General features: G+C 45.1%; 1 protein-coding gene across 1 annotated transcript in view; it reads left to right on the top strand.

Annotated features, from left to right (window-relative positions):
- The window catches only part of LOC124018494 (casein kinase II subunit alpha'-like), a 40,993-nt gene extending 27,268 nt beyond the window's left edge, over positions 1-13,725 (top strand). Inside the window, exons 8-12 of the mRNA XM_046333822.1 lie at positions 3,075-3,176; positions 8,913-9,013; positions 10,070-10,218; positions 12,848-12,932; positions 13,244-13,725. Of these exons, the coding sequence (XP_046189778.1) occupies positions 3,075-3,176; positions 8,913-9,013; positions 10,070-10,218; positions 12,848-12,918 (423 nt within the window). The 3' untranslated portion in view covers positions 12,919-12,932; positions 13,244-13,725. The remainder of the gene's footprint in view (positions 1-3,074; positions 3,177-8,912; positions 9,014-10,069; positions 10,219-12,847; positions 12,933-13,243) is intronic.
- The last annotated feature ends 3,312 nt before the right edge of the window (positions 13,726-17,037 follow it).

Here is a 17,037-nt window from a genome sequence, read left to right as displayed (position 1 = left end):
TCCACTACTAGTGGACTATCAGGTAGACACTAGTTATTAACACACTCCACTACTAGTGGACTATCAGGTAGACACTAGTTATTAACACACTCCCACTACTAGTGGACTATCAGGTAGACACTAGTTATTAACACACCTCCACTACTAGTGGACTATCAGGTAGACACTAGTTATTAACACACCTCCACTACTAGTGGACTATCAGGTAGACACTAGTTATTAACACCTCCCACTACTAGTGGACTATCAGGTAGACACTAGTTATTAACACACCTCCCACTACTAGTGGACTATCAGGTAGACACTAGTTATTAACACACCTCCACTACTAGTGGACTATCAGGTAGACACTAGTTATTAACACACCTCCACTACTAGTGGACTATCAGGTAGACACTAGTTATTAACACACTCCCACTACTAGTGGACTATCAGGTAGACACTAGTTATTAACACCTCCCACTACTAGTGGACTATCAGGTAGACACTAGTTATTAACACACCTCCACTACTAGTGGACTATCAGGTAGACACTAGTTATTAACACACCTCCCACTACTAGTGGACTATCAGGTAGACACTAGTTATTAACACACCTCCACTACTAGTGGACTATCAGGTAGACACTAGTTATTAACACACCTCCCACTACTAGTGGACTATCAGGTAGACACTAGTTATTAACACACCTCCCACTACTAGTGGACTATCAGGTAGACACTAGTTATTAACACACCTCCCACTACTAGTGGACTATCAGGTAGACACTAGTTATTAACACACTCCCACTACTAGTGGACTATCAGGTAGACACTAGTTATTAACACACCTCCCACTACTAGTGGACTATCAGGTAGACACTAGTTATTAACACACCTCCCACTACTAGTGGACTATCAGGTAGACACTAGTTATTAACACACCTCCCACTACTAGTGGACTATCAGGTAGACACTAGTTATTAACACACCTCCCACTACTAGTGGACTATCAGGTAGACACTAGTTATTAACACCTCCCACTACTAGTGGACTATCAGGTAGACACTAGTTATTAACACACCTCCCACTACTAGTGGACTATCAGGTAGACACTAGTTATTAACACACTCCCACTACTAGTGGACTATCAGGTAGACACTAGTTATTAACACACCTCCCACTACTAGTGGACTATCAGGTAGACACTAGTTATTAACACCTCCCACTACTAGTGGACTATCAGGTAGACACTAGTTATTAACACACCTCCCACTACTAGTGGACTATCAGGTAGACACTAGTTATTAACACACCTCCCACTACTAGTGGACTATCAGGTAGACACTAGTTATTAACACACTCCCACTACTAGTGGACTATCAGGTAGACACTAGTTATTAACACACCTCCCACTACTAGTGGACTATCAGGTAGACACTAGTTATTAACACCTCCCACTACTAGTGGACTATCAGGTAGACACTAGTTATTAACACACCTCCCACTACTAGTGGACTATCAGGTAGACACTAGTTATTAACACACCTCCCACTACTAGTGGACTATCAGGTAGACACTAGTTATTAACACACCTCCCACTACTAGTGGACTATCAGGTAGACACTAGTTATTAACACCTCCCACTACTAGTGGACTATCAGGTAGACACTAGTTATTAACACACCTCCCACTACTAGTGGACTATCAGGTAGACACTAGTTATTAACACACCTCCCACTACTAGTGGACTATCAGGTAGACACTAGTTATTAACACACCTCCCACTACTAGTGGACTATCAGGTAGACACTAGTTATTAACACCTCCCACTACTAGTGGACTATCAGGTAGACACTAGTTATTAACACACCTCCCACTACTAGTGGACTATCAGGTAGACACTAGTTATTAACACACCTCCACTACTAGTTAGTTATTACACACCTCCCACTACTAGTGGACTATCAGGTAGACACTAGTTATTAACACTACTACTAGTGGACTATCAGGTAGACACTAGTTATTAACACACCTCCCACTACTAGTGGACTATCAGGTAGACACTAGTTATTAACACACTCCCACTACTAGTGGACTATCAGGTAGACACTAGTTATTAACACACCTCCCACTACTAGTGGACTATCAGGTAGACACTAGTTATTAACACCTCCCACTACTAGTGGACTATCAGGTAGACACTAGTTATTAACACACCTCCCACTACTAGTGGACTATCAGGTAGACACTAGTTATTAACACACCTCCCACTACTAGTGGACTATCAGGTAGACACTAGTTATTAACACCCTCCCACTACTAGTGGACTATCAGGTAGACACTAGTTATTAACACCTCCCACTACTAGTGGACTATCAGGTAGACACTAGTTATTAACACCTCCCACTACTAGTGGACTATCAGGTAGACACTAGTTATTAACACCTCCCACTACTAGTGGACTATCAGGTAGACACTAGTTATTAACACACCCCACTACTAGTGGACTATCAGGTAGACACTAGTTATTAACACACCTCCCACTACTAGTGGACTATCAGGTAGACACTAGTTATTAACACCTCCCACTACTAGTGGACTATCAGGTAGACACTAGTTATTAACACACCTCCCACTACTAGTGGACTATCAGGTAGACACTAGTTATTAACACACCTCCCACTACTAGTGGACTATCAGGTAGACACTAGTTATTAACACACCTCCCACTACTAGTGGACTATCAGGTAGACACTAGTTATTAACACCTCCCACTACTAGTGGACTATCAGGTAGACACTAGTTATTAACACACTCCCACTACTAGTGGACTATCAGGTAGACACTAGTTATTAACACACCTCCCACTACTTACACAATGTGGCCATCCACATACCCTGCAGTACATCACGATGCACGTTTTGCTTTAATACTGGTTACATCAACACATGTATCCGTCTGCTAAGTATGTTCAATAGTAGTATGTTTACAGAAGTATCAATACATGGATATTGTTCAATGAACTACAATGTGATTTTACAAATAATTAGTTGTGGAGTATTTTTCCAGTGTTCTGTGTTGTTGTGTTTGTAGCTATATGACTACAGTCTGGACATGTGGAGTCTAGGCTGCATGTTGGCCAGCATGATCTTCCTGAAAGAGCCTTTCTTCCATGGCCAGGACAACTACGATCAGGTACACACACACACAGGACAACTACGATCAGGTACACACACACACACACAGGACAACTACGATCAGGTACACACACACACACAGGACAACTACGATCAGGTACACACACACACAGGACAACTACGATCAGGTACACACACACACACAGGACAACTACGATCAGGTACACACACACACACACACACAGGACAACTACGATCAGGTACACACACACACACACAGGACAACTACGATCAGGTACACACACACAGGACAACTACGATCAGGTACACACACACACACAGGACAACTACGATCAGGTACACACACACACACAGGACAACTACGATCAGGTACACACACACACAGGACAACTACGATCAGGTACACACACACACAGGACAACTACGATCAGGTACACACACACACAGGACAACTACGATCAGGTACACACACACACACAGGACAACTACGATCAGGTACACACACACACACAGGACAACTACGATCAGGTACACACACACACACAGGACAACTACGATCAGGTACACACACACACACAGGACAACTACGATCAGGTACACACACACACACAGGACAACTCAGGTACACACACACACACAGGATCAGGTACACACACACACACAGGACAACTACGATCAGGTACACACACACACACAGGACAACTACGATCAGGTACACACACACACACAGGACAACTACGATCAGGTACACACACACACACAGGACAACTACGATCAGGTACACACACACACACAGGACAACTACGATCAGGTACACACACACACACAGGACAACTACGATCAGGTACACAGGACAACTACGATCAGGTACACACACACACAGGACAACTACGATCAGGTACACACACGATCAGGTACACACACACACACAGGACAACTACGATCAGGTACACACACACACACAGGACAACTACGATCAGGTACACACACACACACACACAGGACAACTACGATCAGGTACACACACACACACACACACACACAGGACAACTACGATCAGGTACACACACACACAGGACAACTACGATCAGGTACACACACACACACACACACACACACAGGACAACTACGATCAGGTACACACACACACACAGGACAACTACGATCAGGTACACACACACACACAGGACAACTACGATCAGGTACACACACACACACACACAGGACAACTACGATCAGGTACACACACACACACAGGACAACTACGATCAGGTACACACACACACACACACACACAGGACAACTACGATCAGGTACACACACACACACAACACACACACACAGGACAACTACGATCAGGTACACACACACACACAGGACAACTACGATCAGGTACACACACACACACACACACAGGACAACTACGATCAGGTACACACACACACAACACACACACACACACACACAGGACAACTACGATCAGGTACACACACACACACACACAACTACGATCAGGACAACTACGATCAGGACAACTACACACACACACACACACACACACACACAGGACAACTACGATCAGGTACACACACACACACACAGGACAACTACGATCAGGTACACACACACACACACACACAGGACAACTACGATCAGGTACACACACACACACACACACACAGGACAACTACGATCAGGTACACACACACACAGGACAACTACGATCAGGTACACACACACACACAGGACAACTACGATCAGGTACACACACACACACAGGACAACTACGATCAGGTACACACACACACACAGGACAACTACGATCAGGTACACACACACACAGGACAACTACGATCAGGTACACACACACAGGACAACTACGATCAGGTACACACACACACACAGGACAACTACGATCAGGTACACACACACACACACACACACACACAGGACAACTACGATCAGGTACACACACACACACACACACACACACACACACAGGACAACTACGATCAGGTACACACACACACACAGGACAACTACGATCAGGTACACACACACACACACACAGGACAACTACGATCAGGTACACACACACACACACACACAGGACAACTACGATCAGGTACACACACACACACACACACACAGGACAACTACGATCAGGTACACACACACACAGGACAACTACGATCAGGACAACACACGGATCAGGTACACACACACACACACACACACGATCAGGTACACACACACACACAGGACAACTACGATCAGGTACACACACACACACAGGACAACTACGATCAGGTACACACACACACACACGATCAGGTACACACGATCAGGTACACACACACACACAGGACAACTACGATCAGGTACACACACAGGTACACACACACACACACACACACAGGACAACTACGATCAGGTACACACACACACACAGGACAACTACGATCAGGTACACACACACACACAGACAGGACAACTACATCAGGTACACACACACACAGGACAACTACATCAGGTACACACACACACACAGGACAACTACGATCAGGTACACACACACACACAGGACAACTACGATCAGGTACACACAGGACAACACACACACACACACACACAGGACAACTACGATCAGGTACACACACACACACACACACACACAGGACAACTACGATCAGGTACAGGTACACACACACACACACACACACACAGGACAACTACGATCAGGTACACACACACACACACAGGACAACAACTACGATCAGGTACACACACACACACACAACAGGACAACACACGATCAGGTACACACACACACACACACACAGGACAACTACGATCAGGTACACACACACACACACAGGACAACTACGATCAGGTCAGGTACGATCAGGTACACACACACACACACAACACACATCAGGTACACACACACACACAGGTACACACACACACACACACACACACACAGGACAACTACGATCAGGTACACACACACACACACAGGACAACTACGATCAGGTACACACACACACACACAGGACAACTACGATCAGGTACACACACACACACACAGGACAACTACGATCAGGTACACACACACACACACACACACACAACTACGACAGGTACACACACACACACACAGGACAACTACGATCAGGTACACACACACACACACACACAGGACAACTACGATCAGGTACACACACACACACACACACAGGACAACTACGATCAGGTACACACACACACACACACAGACAGGACAACTACGATCAGGTACACACACACACACACACACACAGGACAACTACGATCAGGTACACACACACACACACACACAGGACAACTACGATCAGGTACACACACACACACACACACACACAGGACAACTACGATCAGGTACACACACACACACACACAGGTACACACACACACACACACAGGACAACTACGATCAGGTACACACACACACAGGACAACTACGATCAGGTACACACACACACACACACACACATCAGGACAACTACGATCAGGTACACACACACACACACACACACAGGACAACTACGATCAGGTACACACACACACACAGGACACACACACAGGACACACATCACACACACACACATCACACACACACACACACACAGGACAACTACATCAGGTACACACACACACACACACAGGACAACTACGATCAGGTACACACACACACACAGGACAACTACGATCAGGTACACACACACACACACACACACACAGGACAACTACGATCAGGTACACACACACACACACACAACTACGATCAGGACACACACACACACACACAGTACACACACACACAGGTACACACACACACACACACGGGTACACACACACAGGTACACACACACACACAGGACAACACACAGGTACACACACACACACACACACAGACACAACTACGATCAGGTACACACACACACACACACAACACATCAGGTACACACACACACACACAGGACAACTACGATCAGGTACACACACACACACACACACACACAGGACAACTACGATCAGGTACACACACACACACACACATACACACACACACACACACACACACACACACACACACACACACACAGGACAACTACGATCAGGTACACACACACACACACACACACACACACACACACACACACAGGACAACTACGATCAGGTACACACACACACACACACACACACACACACACACACAGGACAACTACGATCAGGTACACACACACACACACACACTACGATCAGGTACACACACACACACACACACACACACACACAGGACAACTACGATCAGGTACACACACACACACACACACACACACAGACACAGGACAACTACGATCAGGTACACACACACACACACACACACACACACACACAGGACAACTACGATCAGGTACACACACACACACACACACACACACACACACAACACACAGGACACACTACGATCAGGTACACACACACACACACACACAGGACACTACGATCAGGTACACACACACACACACACACAACTACATCAGGGGCACTACACAGGTACACACACACACACACAGGGCAACTACGATCAGGTACACACACACAGGGGCAACTACGATCAGGTACACACACACACACACAGGACAACTACGATCAGGTACACACACACACACAGGGCACACACACACACACACACAGGACACTACACACACACACACACACAGGACAGGTACGATCAGGTACACACACACACACAGGGCACTACGATCAGGTACACACACACACAGGGCAACTACGATCAGGTACACACACACACACACACAGACAACTACGATCAGATCAGTACACACACACACACAGGACAACTACGATCAGGTACACACACACACACACACACACACACACACACACACACACACACACACACACACAGGGCAACTACGATCAGGTACACACACACACACACACACACACACACACACACACACACACACACACACACACACACACACACACACACACACACACACACACACACACACACACACACACACACACACACACACACACACACACACACACACACACACAGACACAGATACACACACACACACACACAGGGCAACTACGATCAGGTACACACACACACACACACAGACACAGACACAGACACACACACACACACACACACAGGCAACTACGATCAGGTACACACACACACACACAGGGCAACTACGATCAGGTACACACACACACACACAGGGCAACTACGATCAGGTACACACACACACACACAGGGCAACTACGATCAGGTACACACACACACACAGGGCAACTACGATCAGGTACACACACACACACACAGGGCAACTACGATCAGGTACACACACACACACACACAAACAGGGCAACTACGATCAGGTGTACACACACACCGCTCCACACTACACTAGTCCATGATACTATGCTTGTATGTAATACTACAGTGTGAAATGGCATCATTGGGACCAGCAACTAGTGAGGTCATCACTTCTTCTATTGTCAAACATCCCTGTTTTTTTATTTATATATATTTCATTTAGTTATATATATATATATATATATAATTACAACTAAATGACCACATGAATACACACTATGAACACGGTTCATCTTTGCCGTAGAAGGTGTGGCTGTATGCTAGATGTGTGTCTCAACGTTCCTCTGACTGTCCCCATGTTGTGTCCAGCTGGTCCGCATCGCTAAGGTTCTTGGGACAGATGAGCTGTTCGGCTACCTACACAAGTACCACATTGAGCTGGACACGCGTTTCAAAGACCTCCTGGGACAGTAAGTACCACTAGGGGGCGTAGCACAGGGCTAGCCTGGCCCCTTCATCTGTTCGTCCTCTCGTCAAGTCTATTGCTTATTTGAAAAGCCAAACAATTTGACAGAGCACTGACATGCCAGAAACAGACTGTCACTCGGGTGGGGAGACGGGCTGCTGTTGAGGACTGCTGGGGTGGTATTCAGTGGCTCTATTGGGATTTGTTTTAGTGCAGTGGGTGGGCACTGTTTGTTTACACAAAGCACATACCACTGTGCTAGCCTACCATGTGGAATGTTTCAGATATAAATATTTTGTGTAGAAATCCACATCCCAGTGTTCTGTTGTTTCCGTGTTACCCTGAAGGACATGGAATACAAAGTATAGATCCAATCACCTTCACATGTTAGCCTCCCAGTCTCTCCTATTATTGGATGTTTGTTCCCTTGGGGACGGCGATACTTGTGAAGCGATGTGTCAACATACCCCCCTCGGACCACAACCGTAGCGTTACGTTTTCAAATGTTAAACTAAATAGTGTTTCTTATTGGACCAGATTAAGGCGTATCTCCCTGTTTCTTATTGGACCAGATTAAGCAGTACCTCCCTGTTTCTTATTGGACCAGATTAAGCAGTACCTCCCTGTTTCTTATTGGACCAGATTAAGCAGTACCTCCCTGTTTCTTATTGGACCAGATTAAGCAGTACCTCCCTGTTTCTTATTGGACCAGATTAAGCAGTACCTCCCTGTTTCTTATTGGACCAGATTAAGCAGTACCTCCCTGTTTCTTATTGGACCAGATTAAGCAGTACCTCCCTGTTTCTTATTGGACCAGATTAAGCAGTACCTCCCTGTTTCTTATTGGACCAGATTAAGCAGTACCTCCCTGTTTCTTATTGGACCAGATTAAGCAGTACCTCCCTGTTTCTTATTGGACCAGATTAAGCAGTACCTCCCTGTTTCTTATTGGACCAGATTAAGCAGTACCTCCCTGTTTCTTATTGGACCAGATTAAGCAGTACCTCCCTGTTTCTTATCGGACCAGATTAAGCAGTACCTCCCCCTCTCCTCCCCGCAGGCAGACGAGGAAGCGCTGGGAACAGTTTGTTCAGACAGAGAACCAGCACCTGGTGACCCCTGAGGCCCTGGACCTTCTGGACAAGCTGCTACGTTACGACCACCAGCAGAGACTGACCGCTGCTGAGGCCATGCAGCATCCATACTTCTGTAAGATACACACCTGTCTGTCTGTCTACCTGAGGCCATGCAGCATCCATACTTCTGTAAGATACACACCTGTCTGTCTGTCTACCTGAGGCCATGCAGCATCCATACTTCTGTAAGATACACACCTGTCTGTCTGTCTACCTGAGGCCATGCAGCATCCATACTTCTGTAAAATACACACCTGTCTGTCTACCTGAGGCCATGCAGCATCTATACTTCTGTAAGATACACACCTGTCTGTCTGTCTACCTGAGGCCACGCAGCATCCATACTTCTGTAAGATACACACCTGTCTGTCTACCTGAGGCCATGCAGCATCTATACTTCTGTAAGATACACACCTGTCTGTCTACCTGAGGCCATGCAGCATCCATACTTCTGTAGGATACACACCTGTCTGTCTGTCTACCTGAGGCCATGCAGCATCCATACTTCTGTAAGATACACACCTGTCTGTCTGTCTGTCTGCCTGAGGCCATGCAGCATCCGTACTTCTGTAAGATACACACCTGTCTGTCTACCTGAGGCCGTGCAGCATCCATACTTCTGTAAGATGACACCTGTCTGTCTACCTGAGGCCGTGCAGCATCCATACTTCTGTAAGATACACACCTGTCTACCTGAGGCCATGCAGCATCCATACTTCTGTAAGATGACTCCTGTCTGTCTACCTGAGGCCGTGCAGCATCCATACTTCTGTAAGATACACACCTGTCTACCTGAGGCCGTGCAGCATCCATACTTCTGTAAGATACACACCTGTCTGTCTACCTGAGGCCATGCAGCATCCATACTTCTGTAAGATACACACCTGTCTACCTGAGGCCATGCAGCATCCATACTTCTGTAAGATACACACCTGTCTGTCTACCTGAGGCCATGCAGCATCCATACTTCTGTAAGATACACACCTGTCTGTCTACCTGAGGCCATGCAGCATCCATACTTCTGTAGGATACACACCTGTCTGTCTGTCCTCTCTGTCTGTCTAAGTCCAGCAGCATCCATACTTCTGTAAAGGGGTCTACACAGTCTACTCTAACAGAGCCTACAGAGGTCTGTTTCCATCTCTCTGTACGTTGTTCTACCAACATTTGTGAGGCATAATTTTTGGAACTCGACACAAACAGACCTCTGTCGGCTCGGTTTGAGTAGACTGTGTAGAACCCTTAAGATCAACACACACAGCAGAAGATATGAGCGAGGAGCGGAAGCATGGAGAGGATCTTATTTTTTTTTAAAACATTGGCCTTGTCTCTTCCTCATATTTAACTGTGGTACTGCATTTTAAAAGTCCCTTCATCACCGTTCTCTTAATACGGCCTGTTCTGTGGTCTTCATTTAGCCTCCACGCCTCTAATAAACAGAGACATAGATATCAGTCCACCAGGTAATAGGACACTGTCATTGATGATTTATATAAAGGCTTTTATTAAATAATAAGAGTGAGTTTGTAACAGTGCTAAAGTTGTGTGTCAACTGTAAAATGTGAGCGCAACAGTGACAGTTACGACTGAAGTATCTGGGATTCAATAGATTGAAGAAAAGGCTAATAGTTGAACATATCAGCCACATATCATCAGCTAAAAGCGAAGTCTTTCGCTGTCTCTCTCCATCCCTGTCCATGGACTCAATGTTAGGCAGTGAAGTTCCAGATTTTGGCAATTAAAGGGATATTTTGGGATTTTGTCAGAGGCCATTTATCAAATCAAATCAAATTTATTTATATAGCCCTTCGTACATCAGCTGATATCTCAAAGTGCTGTACAGAAACCCAGCCTAAAACCCCAAACAGCAAACAATGCAGGTGTAAAAGCACGGTGGCTAGGAAAAACTCCCTAGAAAGGCCAAAACCTAGGAAGAAACCTAGAGAGGAACCGGGCTATGTGGGGTGGCCAGTCCTCTTCTGGCTGTGCCGGGTAGAGATTATAACAGAACATGACCAAGATGTTCAAATGTTCATAAATGACCAGCATGGTCAAATAATAATTTATGTACTTCCCCATAGTCAGTTGAACTTGTAGATAATATTTTGATGTTTCTGTGTCCAGTATGAAGGAAGTTAGAGGCAGTTTTGTGAGCCAATGTTAATTAGCATTAGCACAATGGCTGGAAGTCTATGGGTATCTGCTAGCATGCCTGCAGTAGTTAAACGACATAATTGCAAAAATCCCGAAGTATCCCTTTAAGCCCTTATTCATCTGACTGTAACAGAACTTTATTGTAGAAATCTCTCACTGTCCCTTTACACTTTGATCTGTACTGATGAAGAGTGAATCTCTCACCATCACTTTAAACTTTGACCTGTACTGATGAAGAGTGAATCTCTCACTGTCCCTTTAAACTGTGGTCCTTCTGTAGCTCAGTTGGTAGAGCATGGCGCTTGTAACGCCAGGGTAGTGGGTTTGATTCCCGGGACCACCCATACGTAGAATGTATGCACACATGACTGTAAGTCGCATTGGATAAAAGCGTCTTCTAAATGGCATATATTATTATTATATATTAAACTTTGACCTGTACTGATGAAGAGTGAATCTCTCCCTGTCACTTTAAACTTTGATCTGTACTGATGAAGAGTGAATTGGAAAGAGATGGTCTCCTGACTACCATGTTCTGTGTCCCTCAGATCCAGTGCTGAATGAACAGACCATCTCCAACACAGACACCAAGGCAATAAGTGGATCCAATGCAACATGATGGACAGAGAGGAGGTAACATACAGACACACAGTTCTCCCCAAAGAATGTTGGATCGCAGCCACCTGGTGGACTGGCAGCGCCATTATGTAAAATAAAATACTTCAATATTTATGCGTAGATTGCAGGAAATGTCAGTTACAGGTGTTGAAAACACCTGCTCAGCTGCACCACCTTGATAAATAATCCTGGGGAGAACCCTGACATGTACACATTCTCACACCTGTCCACACACACATACCTGCACTCGCACAGAAACACCCAGATTGTAACAAGCCCAGACTTCCATTCTTTTGATCGTGTCTCTATTCCTTCTTGCCGTCCAGGAAAACCTTTGTTACCTCAACTTGTGACCCTTTCGTGGCAGAAACGATCTGCCTCCAAGTCTACAGCCATACTGGAGCAAGAAGTCAACTTGCAACACACACAACACTCGTGGATTAAACCTAAATCTTTCACAACGTGGGTTCTAGCGTTGCTTGGCCCCAGTCACACACAACGTATCGGATCCAAGCTATGAGGTGTGATATTGCCTCCTAGAACTGCCCCCCAGAAATCCCTGCCCGCTCCCCACCCCACCCAGCTCAACTCCCTGTTTTCAAATAAGCTGATGTCAGATGTGATACAGAGACTGACTCCAGGTCAGTTTGGCACTGGTGTTGTGCTGTGAGATGTGTGTTGGTCAGTATGGAGCTGCACTGGCCTGGGGTCAGATCTATAATAGCACTGAGTGGCATGGAGGCTCTTTTCTGCTATGGATAGAACAAATACTATATTAAAGAGAATAAACCATTTTTATTTAAATGTTTTTGTGCCTGTTTTTATTATTTTTTATTATATCGATTTCTGATTGATCAGTAGAAACCTAAATACTTACAGAGCATTCGGAGACTTTTCCCACATTTTGTTACGTTAAAGCCTTATTCTAAAATTGATTTCCCCTCAATCAACAATCAACCCAAAAGCAAAGACTTAAAGACTGAAGATTTTTTTTAAATTTATTACAAAAGAAAAACTGACATATTACATTTACGTAAGTTTTCAGACCTTTTTACTCTACCTTGTTGAACCACCTTTGGCAGCGATTACAGCCTTGAGTCTTGGGTATGACGCTACAAGCTTGGCACACCTGTATCTCTGCAGATCCTCTCGAGCTCTGTCAGGTTGGATATGGTGAGTATCACTGCACAGCTACTTTCAGGTCTCTCCAGAGATGTTCGACCGGGTTCAAGTCCAGGCTCTGGCAGGGCCACTCGAGGACATTCAGAGACTTGTCCCGAAGCCACTCTTGTGTTGTCTTGGCTGTGTACCTAGGGTTGTTGTCCTGTTGGATGGTGAACCTTTACCCCAGTCTGAGGTCCTGAGCGCTCTGCTGCAGGTTTTCATCAAGGATCTCTGTACATTGCTCTGTTTATCTTTGCCCCGATCCTGACTAGTCTCCCAGGCCCTGCCGCTGAAAAACATCCCACAGCATGATGCTGCCACCACCATGCTTCACCGTATGTATGGTGCCTGGTTTTTCCCCAATGTGACGCTTGGCATTCTGGCAAAAGAGTTCAATATTGGTTTCATCAGACCAGAGAAGCTTGTATCTCGTGGTCAGTCTTTAGGTTCCTTTTGGCAAACTCCAAGCGCACTGTCGTGTGCCTTTTACTGAAGTCTGGCCACTCTATCATAAAGGCCTGATTGGTGGAGTGCTGTAGAGATGGGAGAACCTTCCAGAAGGACAACCATCTCCACAGATGAAATCTAGAGCTCTGTCAGAGTGACCATCGGGTTCTTGGTCACCTCCCTGACCAAGGCCCTTCTCCCCTGATTGGTCAGTTTGGCAGGGCTGCCATCTCTAGAAAGAGTCTTGATGGTTCCAAACTTCCCCAGATTGTTGCCTCGACACCATCCTGTCTCGGAGCTCTATGGACAATTGCTTTGACCTCATGGCTTGGTTTTTGCTCTGACATGCACTGTCAACTGTGGGACCTTATATAGACAGGTGTGTGCTTTTCATGTCCAATCAAATGAATTTACCTCAGGTGGACTCCAAGTTGTAGAAACATCTCAAGGATGATCATGAGCTCAATTTTGAGTCTCATTGCAAAGCATCTAAATACTTAAGTAAATAAGGTAATTCTGTTTTTTTATTTTTAATATAAATTAGCGAAAATGTCACTTTTGCTTTGTCATTATGGGTTATTGTCTGTAGTTTGAGGATTTAATTTTTTTTTGTATTTGATCCATTTTAGAATAAGGCTAACGTAATATAATGTGGGGGGGAAATCAAGGGGTCTGTATTCGGAACGAATGCTCCAAGTCAAAATATGAACACTTCTCAAATCAGTGTCTAATACATTTCAAAATGTAAATTATAGAAAGTTATAGACGTCAGTTTCAATGTGTTGTTTTTAATAAATAATCTGTGAATGCCAGATTATTTCCAGAACATAAATTGTTCAACATTCATGCAATACAAATGATAAGAGTAATGATTAAAATGCAGTCTACAGAAGCCTAACTTCAGCAGGGCTGCGTTCAGCAGGTTGTAATACACTGAACACTGCAGAGAGAAATGCTATGAATAGAGCTGACACAATTCCACAACGTCGTGCCCTGCTGAACGCAGCCCAGGTAAGTTCTATTCGAAACCCATCTAAGGCACGCCCACAACACCACCTTTTCTCCTCTACAGCCAATCACACACATTCCTTGTCAAACATAGGAAAGGAGGAAGCTGCTGTGATTAGTCAGCTTTGGCTGCCTGACAGTATGAATTAAGGTTGCCATGGTAGCGTATCTCAGAGGCCTGTCGTTTTATATATATGGGTGTGTTCATCTGGCCAGATGTTGCTGATGCATTCCAGATCTCACAACGCCTGGAGAGGTGTTTAACCGATCAGATAACCACATGTTATATCGGTCTGGTGCCCGACAGCACAGTCAATGAAGTGGCACTCAACCATTGGTTGAGTCCAGCAATGTCTGAGCAGGGAAAGGCGGCCGATAACGTCCATGGACCTGGCATAGAAGACAAAGGATCCCACGTGAGGCGGAGGCAAGGGAAGCTCAGGCCTTCAGCTCAGTCACATCACATGAATACAGTAGCGCTGATACCAAGGGAGCTTGAAGCCCACCAAGGGAGCTCTCGCTCAACACAACAAAATAACAATCAGAACTGGGTCTGATTTAACCACACAATAAGATATGTGTTGTTAAATAGTGGTGGAAACTAATACCAGGGAAGATTTATTTTAAGTGAACATTCAGACCAGTCAGAATAGTTTGTCTTTAGCTGGTTTCTGGAAAATAATTCCTTGCTGTTCTTTACCTGTGTTCTGGAATAGAACTGAGTGCTCCTTGATGTTCTTTACGTGTGTTCTGGAATAGAACTGAGTGCTCCTTGGTGTTCTTTACCTGTGTTCTGGAATAGAACTGAGTGCTCCTTGGTGTTCTTTACCTGTGTTCTGGAATAGAACTGAGTGCTCCTTGCTGTTCTTTACGTGTGTTCTGGAATAGAACTGAGTGCTCCTTGGTGTTCTTTACCTGTGTTCTGGAATAGAACTGAGTGCTCCTTGCTGTTCTTTACGTGTGTTCTGGAATAGAACTGAGTGCTCCTTGGTGTTCTTTACCTGTGTTCTGGAATAGAACTGAGTGCTCCTTGATGTTCTTTACCTGGGTTCTGGAATAGAACTGAGTGCTCCTTGGTGTTCTTTACCTGTGTTCTGGAATAGAACTGAGTGCTCCTTGATGTTCTTTACGTGTGTTCTGGAATAGAACTGAGTGCTCCTTGGTGTTCTTTACCTGTGTTCTGGAATAGAACTGAGTGCTCCTTGATGTTCTTTACGTGTGTTCTGGAATAGAACTGAGTGCTCCTTGGTGTTCTTTACCTGTGTTCTGGAATAGAACTGAGTGCTCCTTGGTGTTCTTTACGTGTGTTCTGGAATAGAACTGAGTGCTCCTTGGTGTTCTTTACCTGTGTTCTGGAATAGAACAGTGCTCCTTGCTGTTATTTTTATCAAAGCTAAACGCTTAAAACAATCAGCTCCATGAAAAGGAGATAGAAAACTAATACCATAGACATTCATTGTTTTTTGTCCTGAAAATAAAAACTGACAAATTAAATGAGTTA

Source organism: Oncorhynchus gorbuscha, unplaced genomic scaffold (assembly GCF_021184085.1).
Source record: "Oncorhynchus gorbuscha isolate QuinsamMale2020 ecotype Even-year unplaced genomic scaffold, OgorEven_v1.0 Un_scaffold_536, whole genome shotgun sequence".
NCBI classification, from domain to species: Eukaryota; Metazoa; Chordata; class Actinopteri; order Salmoniformes; family Salmonidae; genus Oncorhynchus; species Oncorhynchus gorbuscha.
Note: the sequence above shows the minus strand (reverse complement) of the source record. Positions and strands in the feature narration are given on the sequence as shown.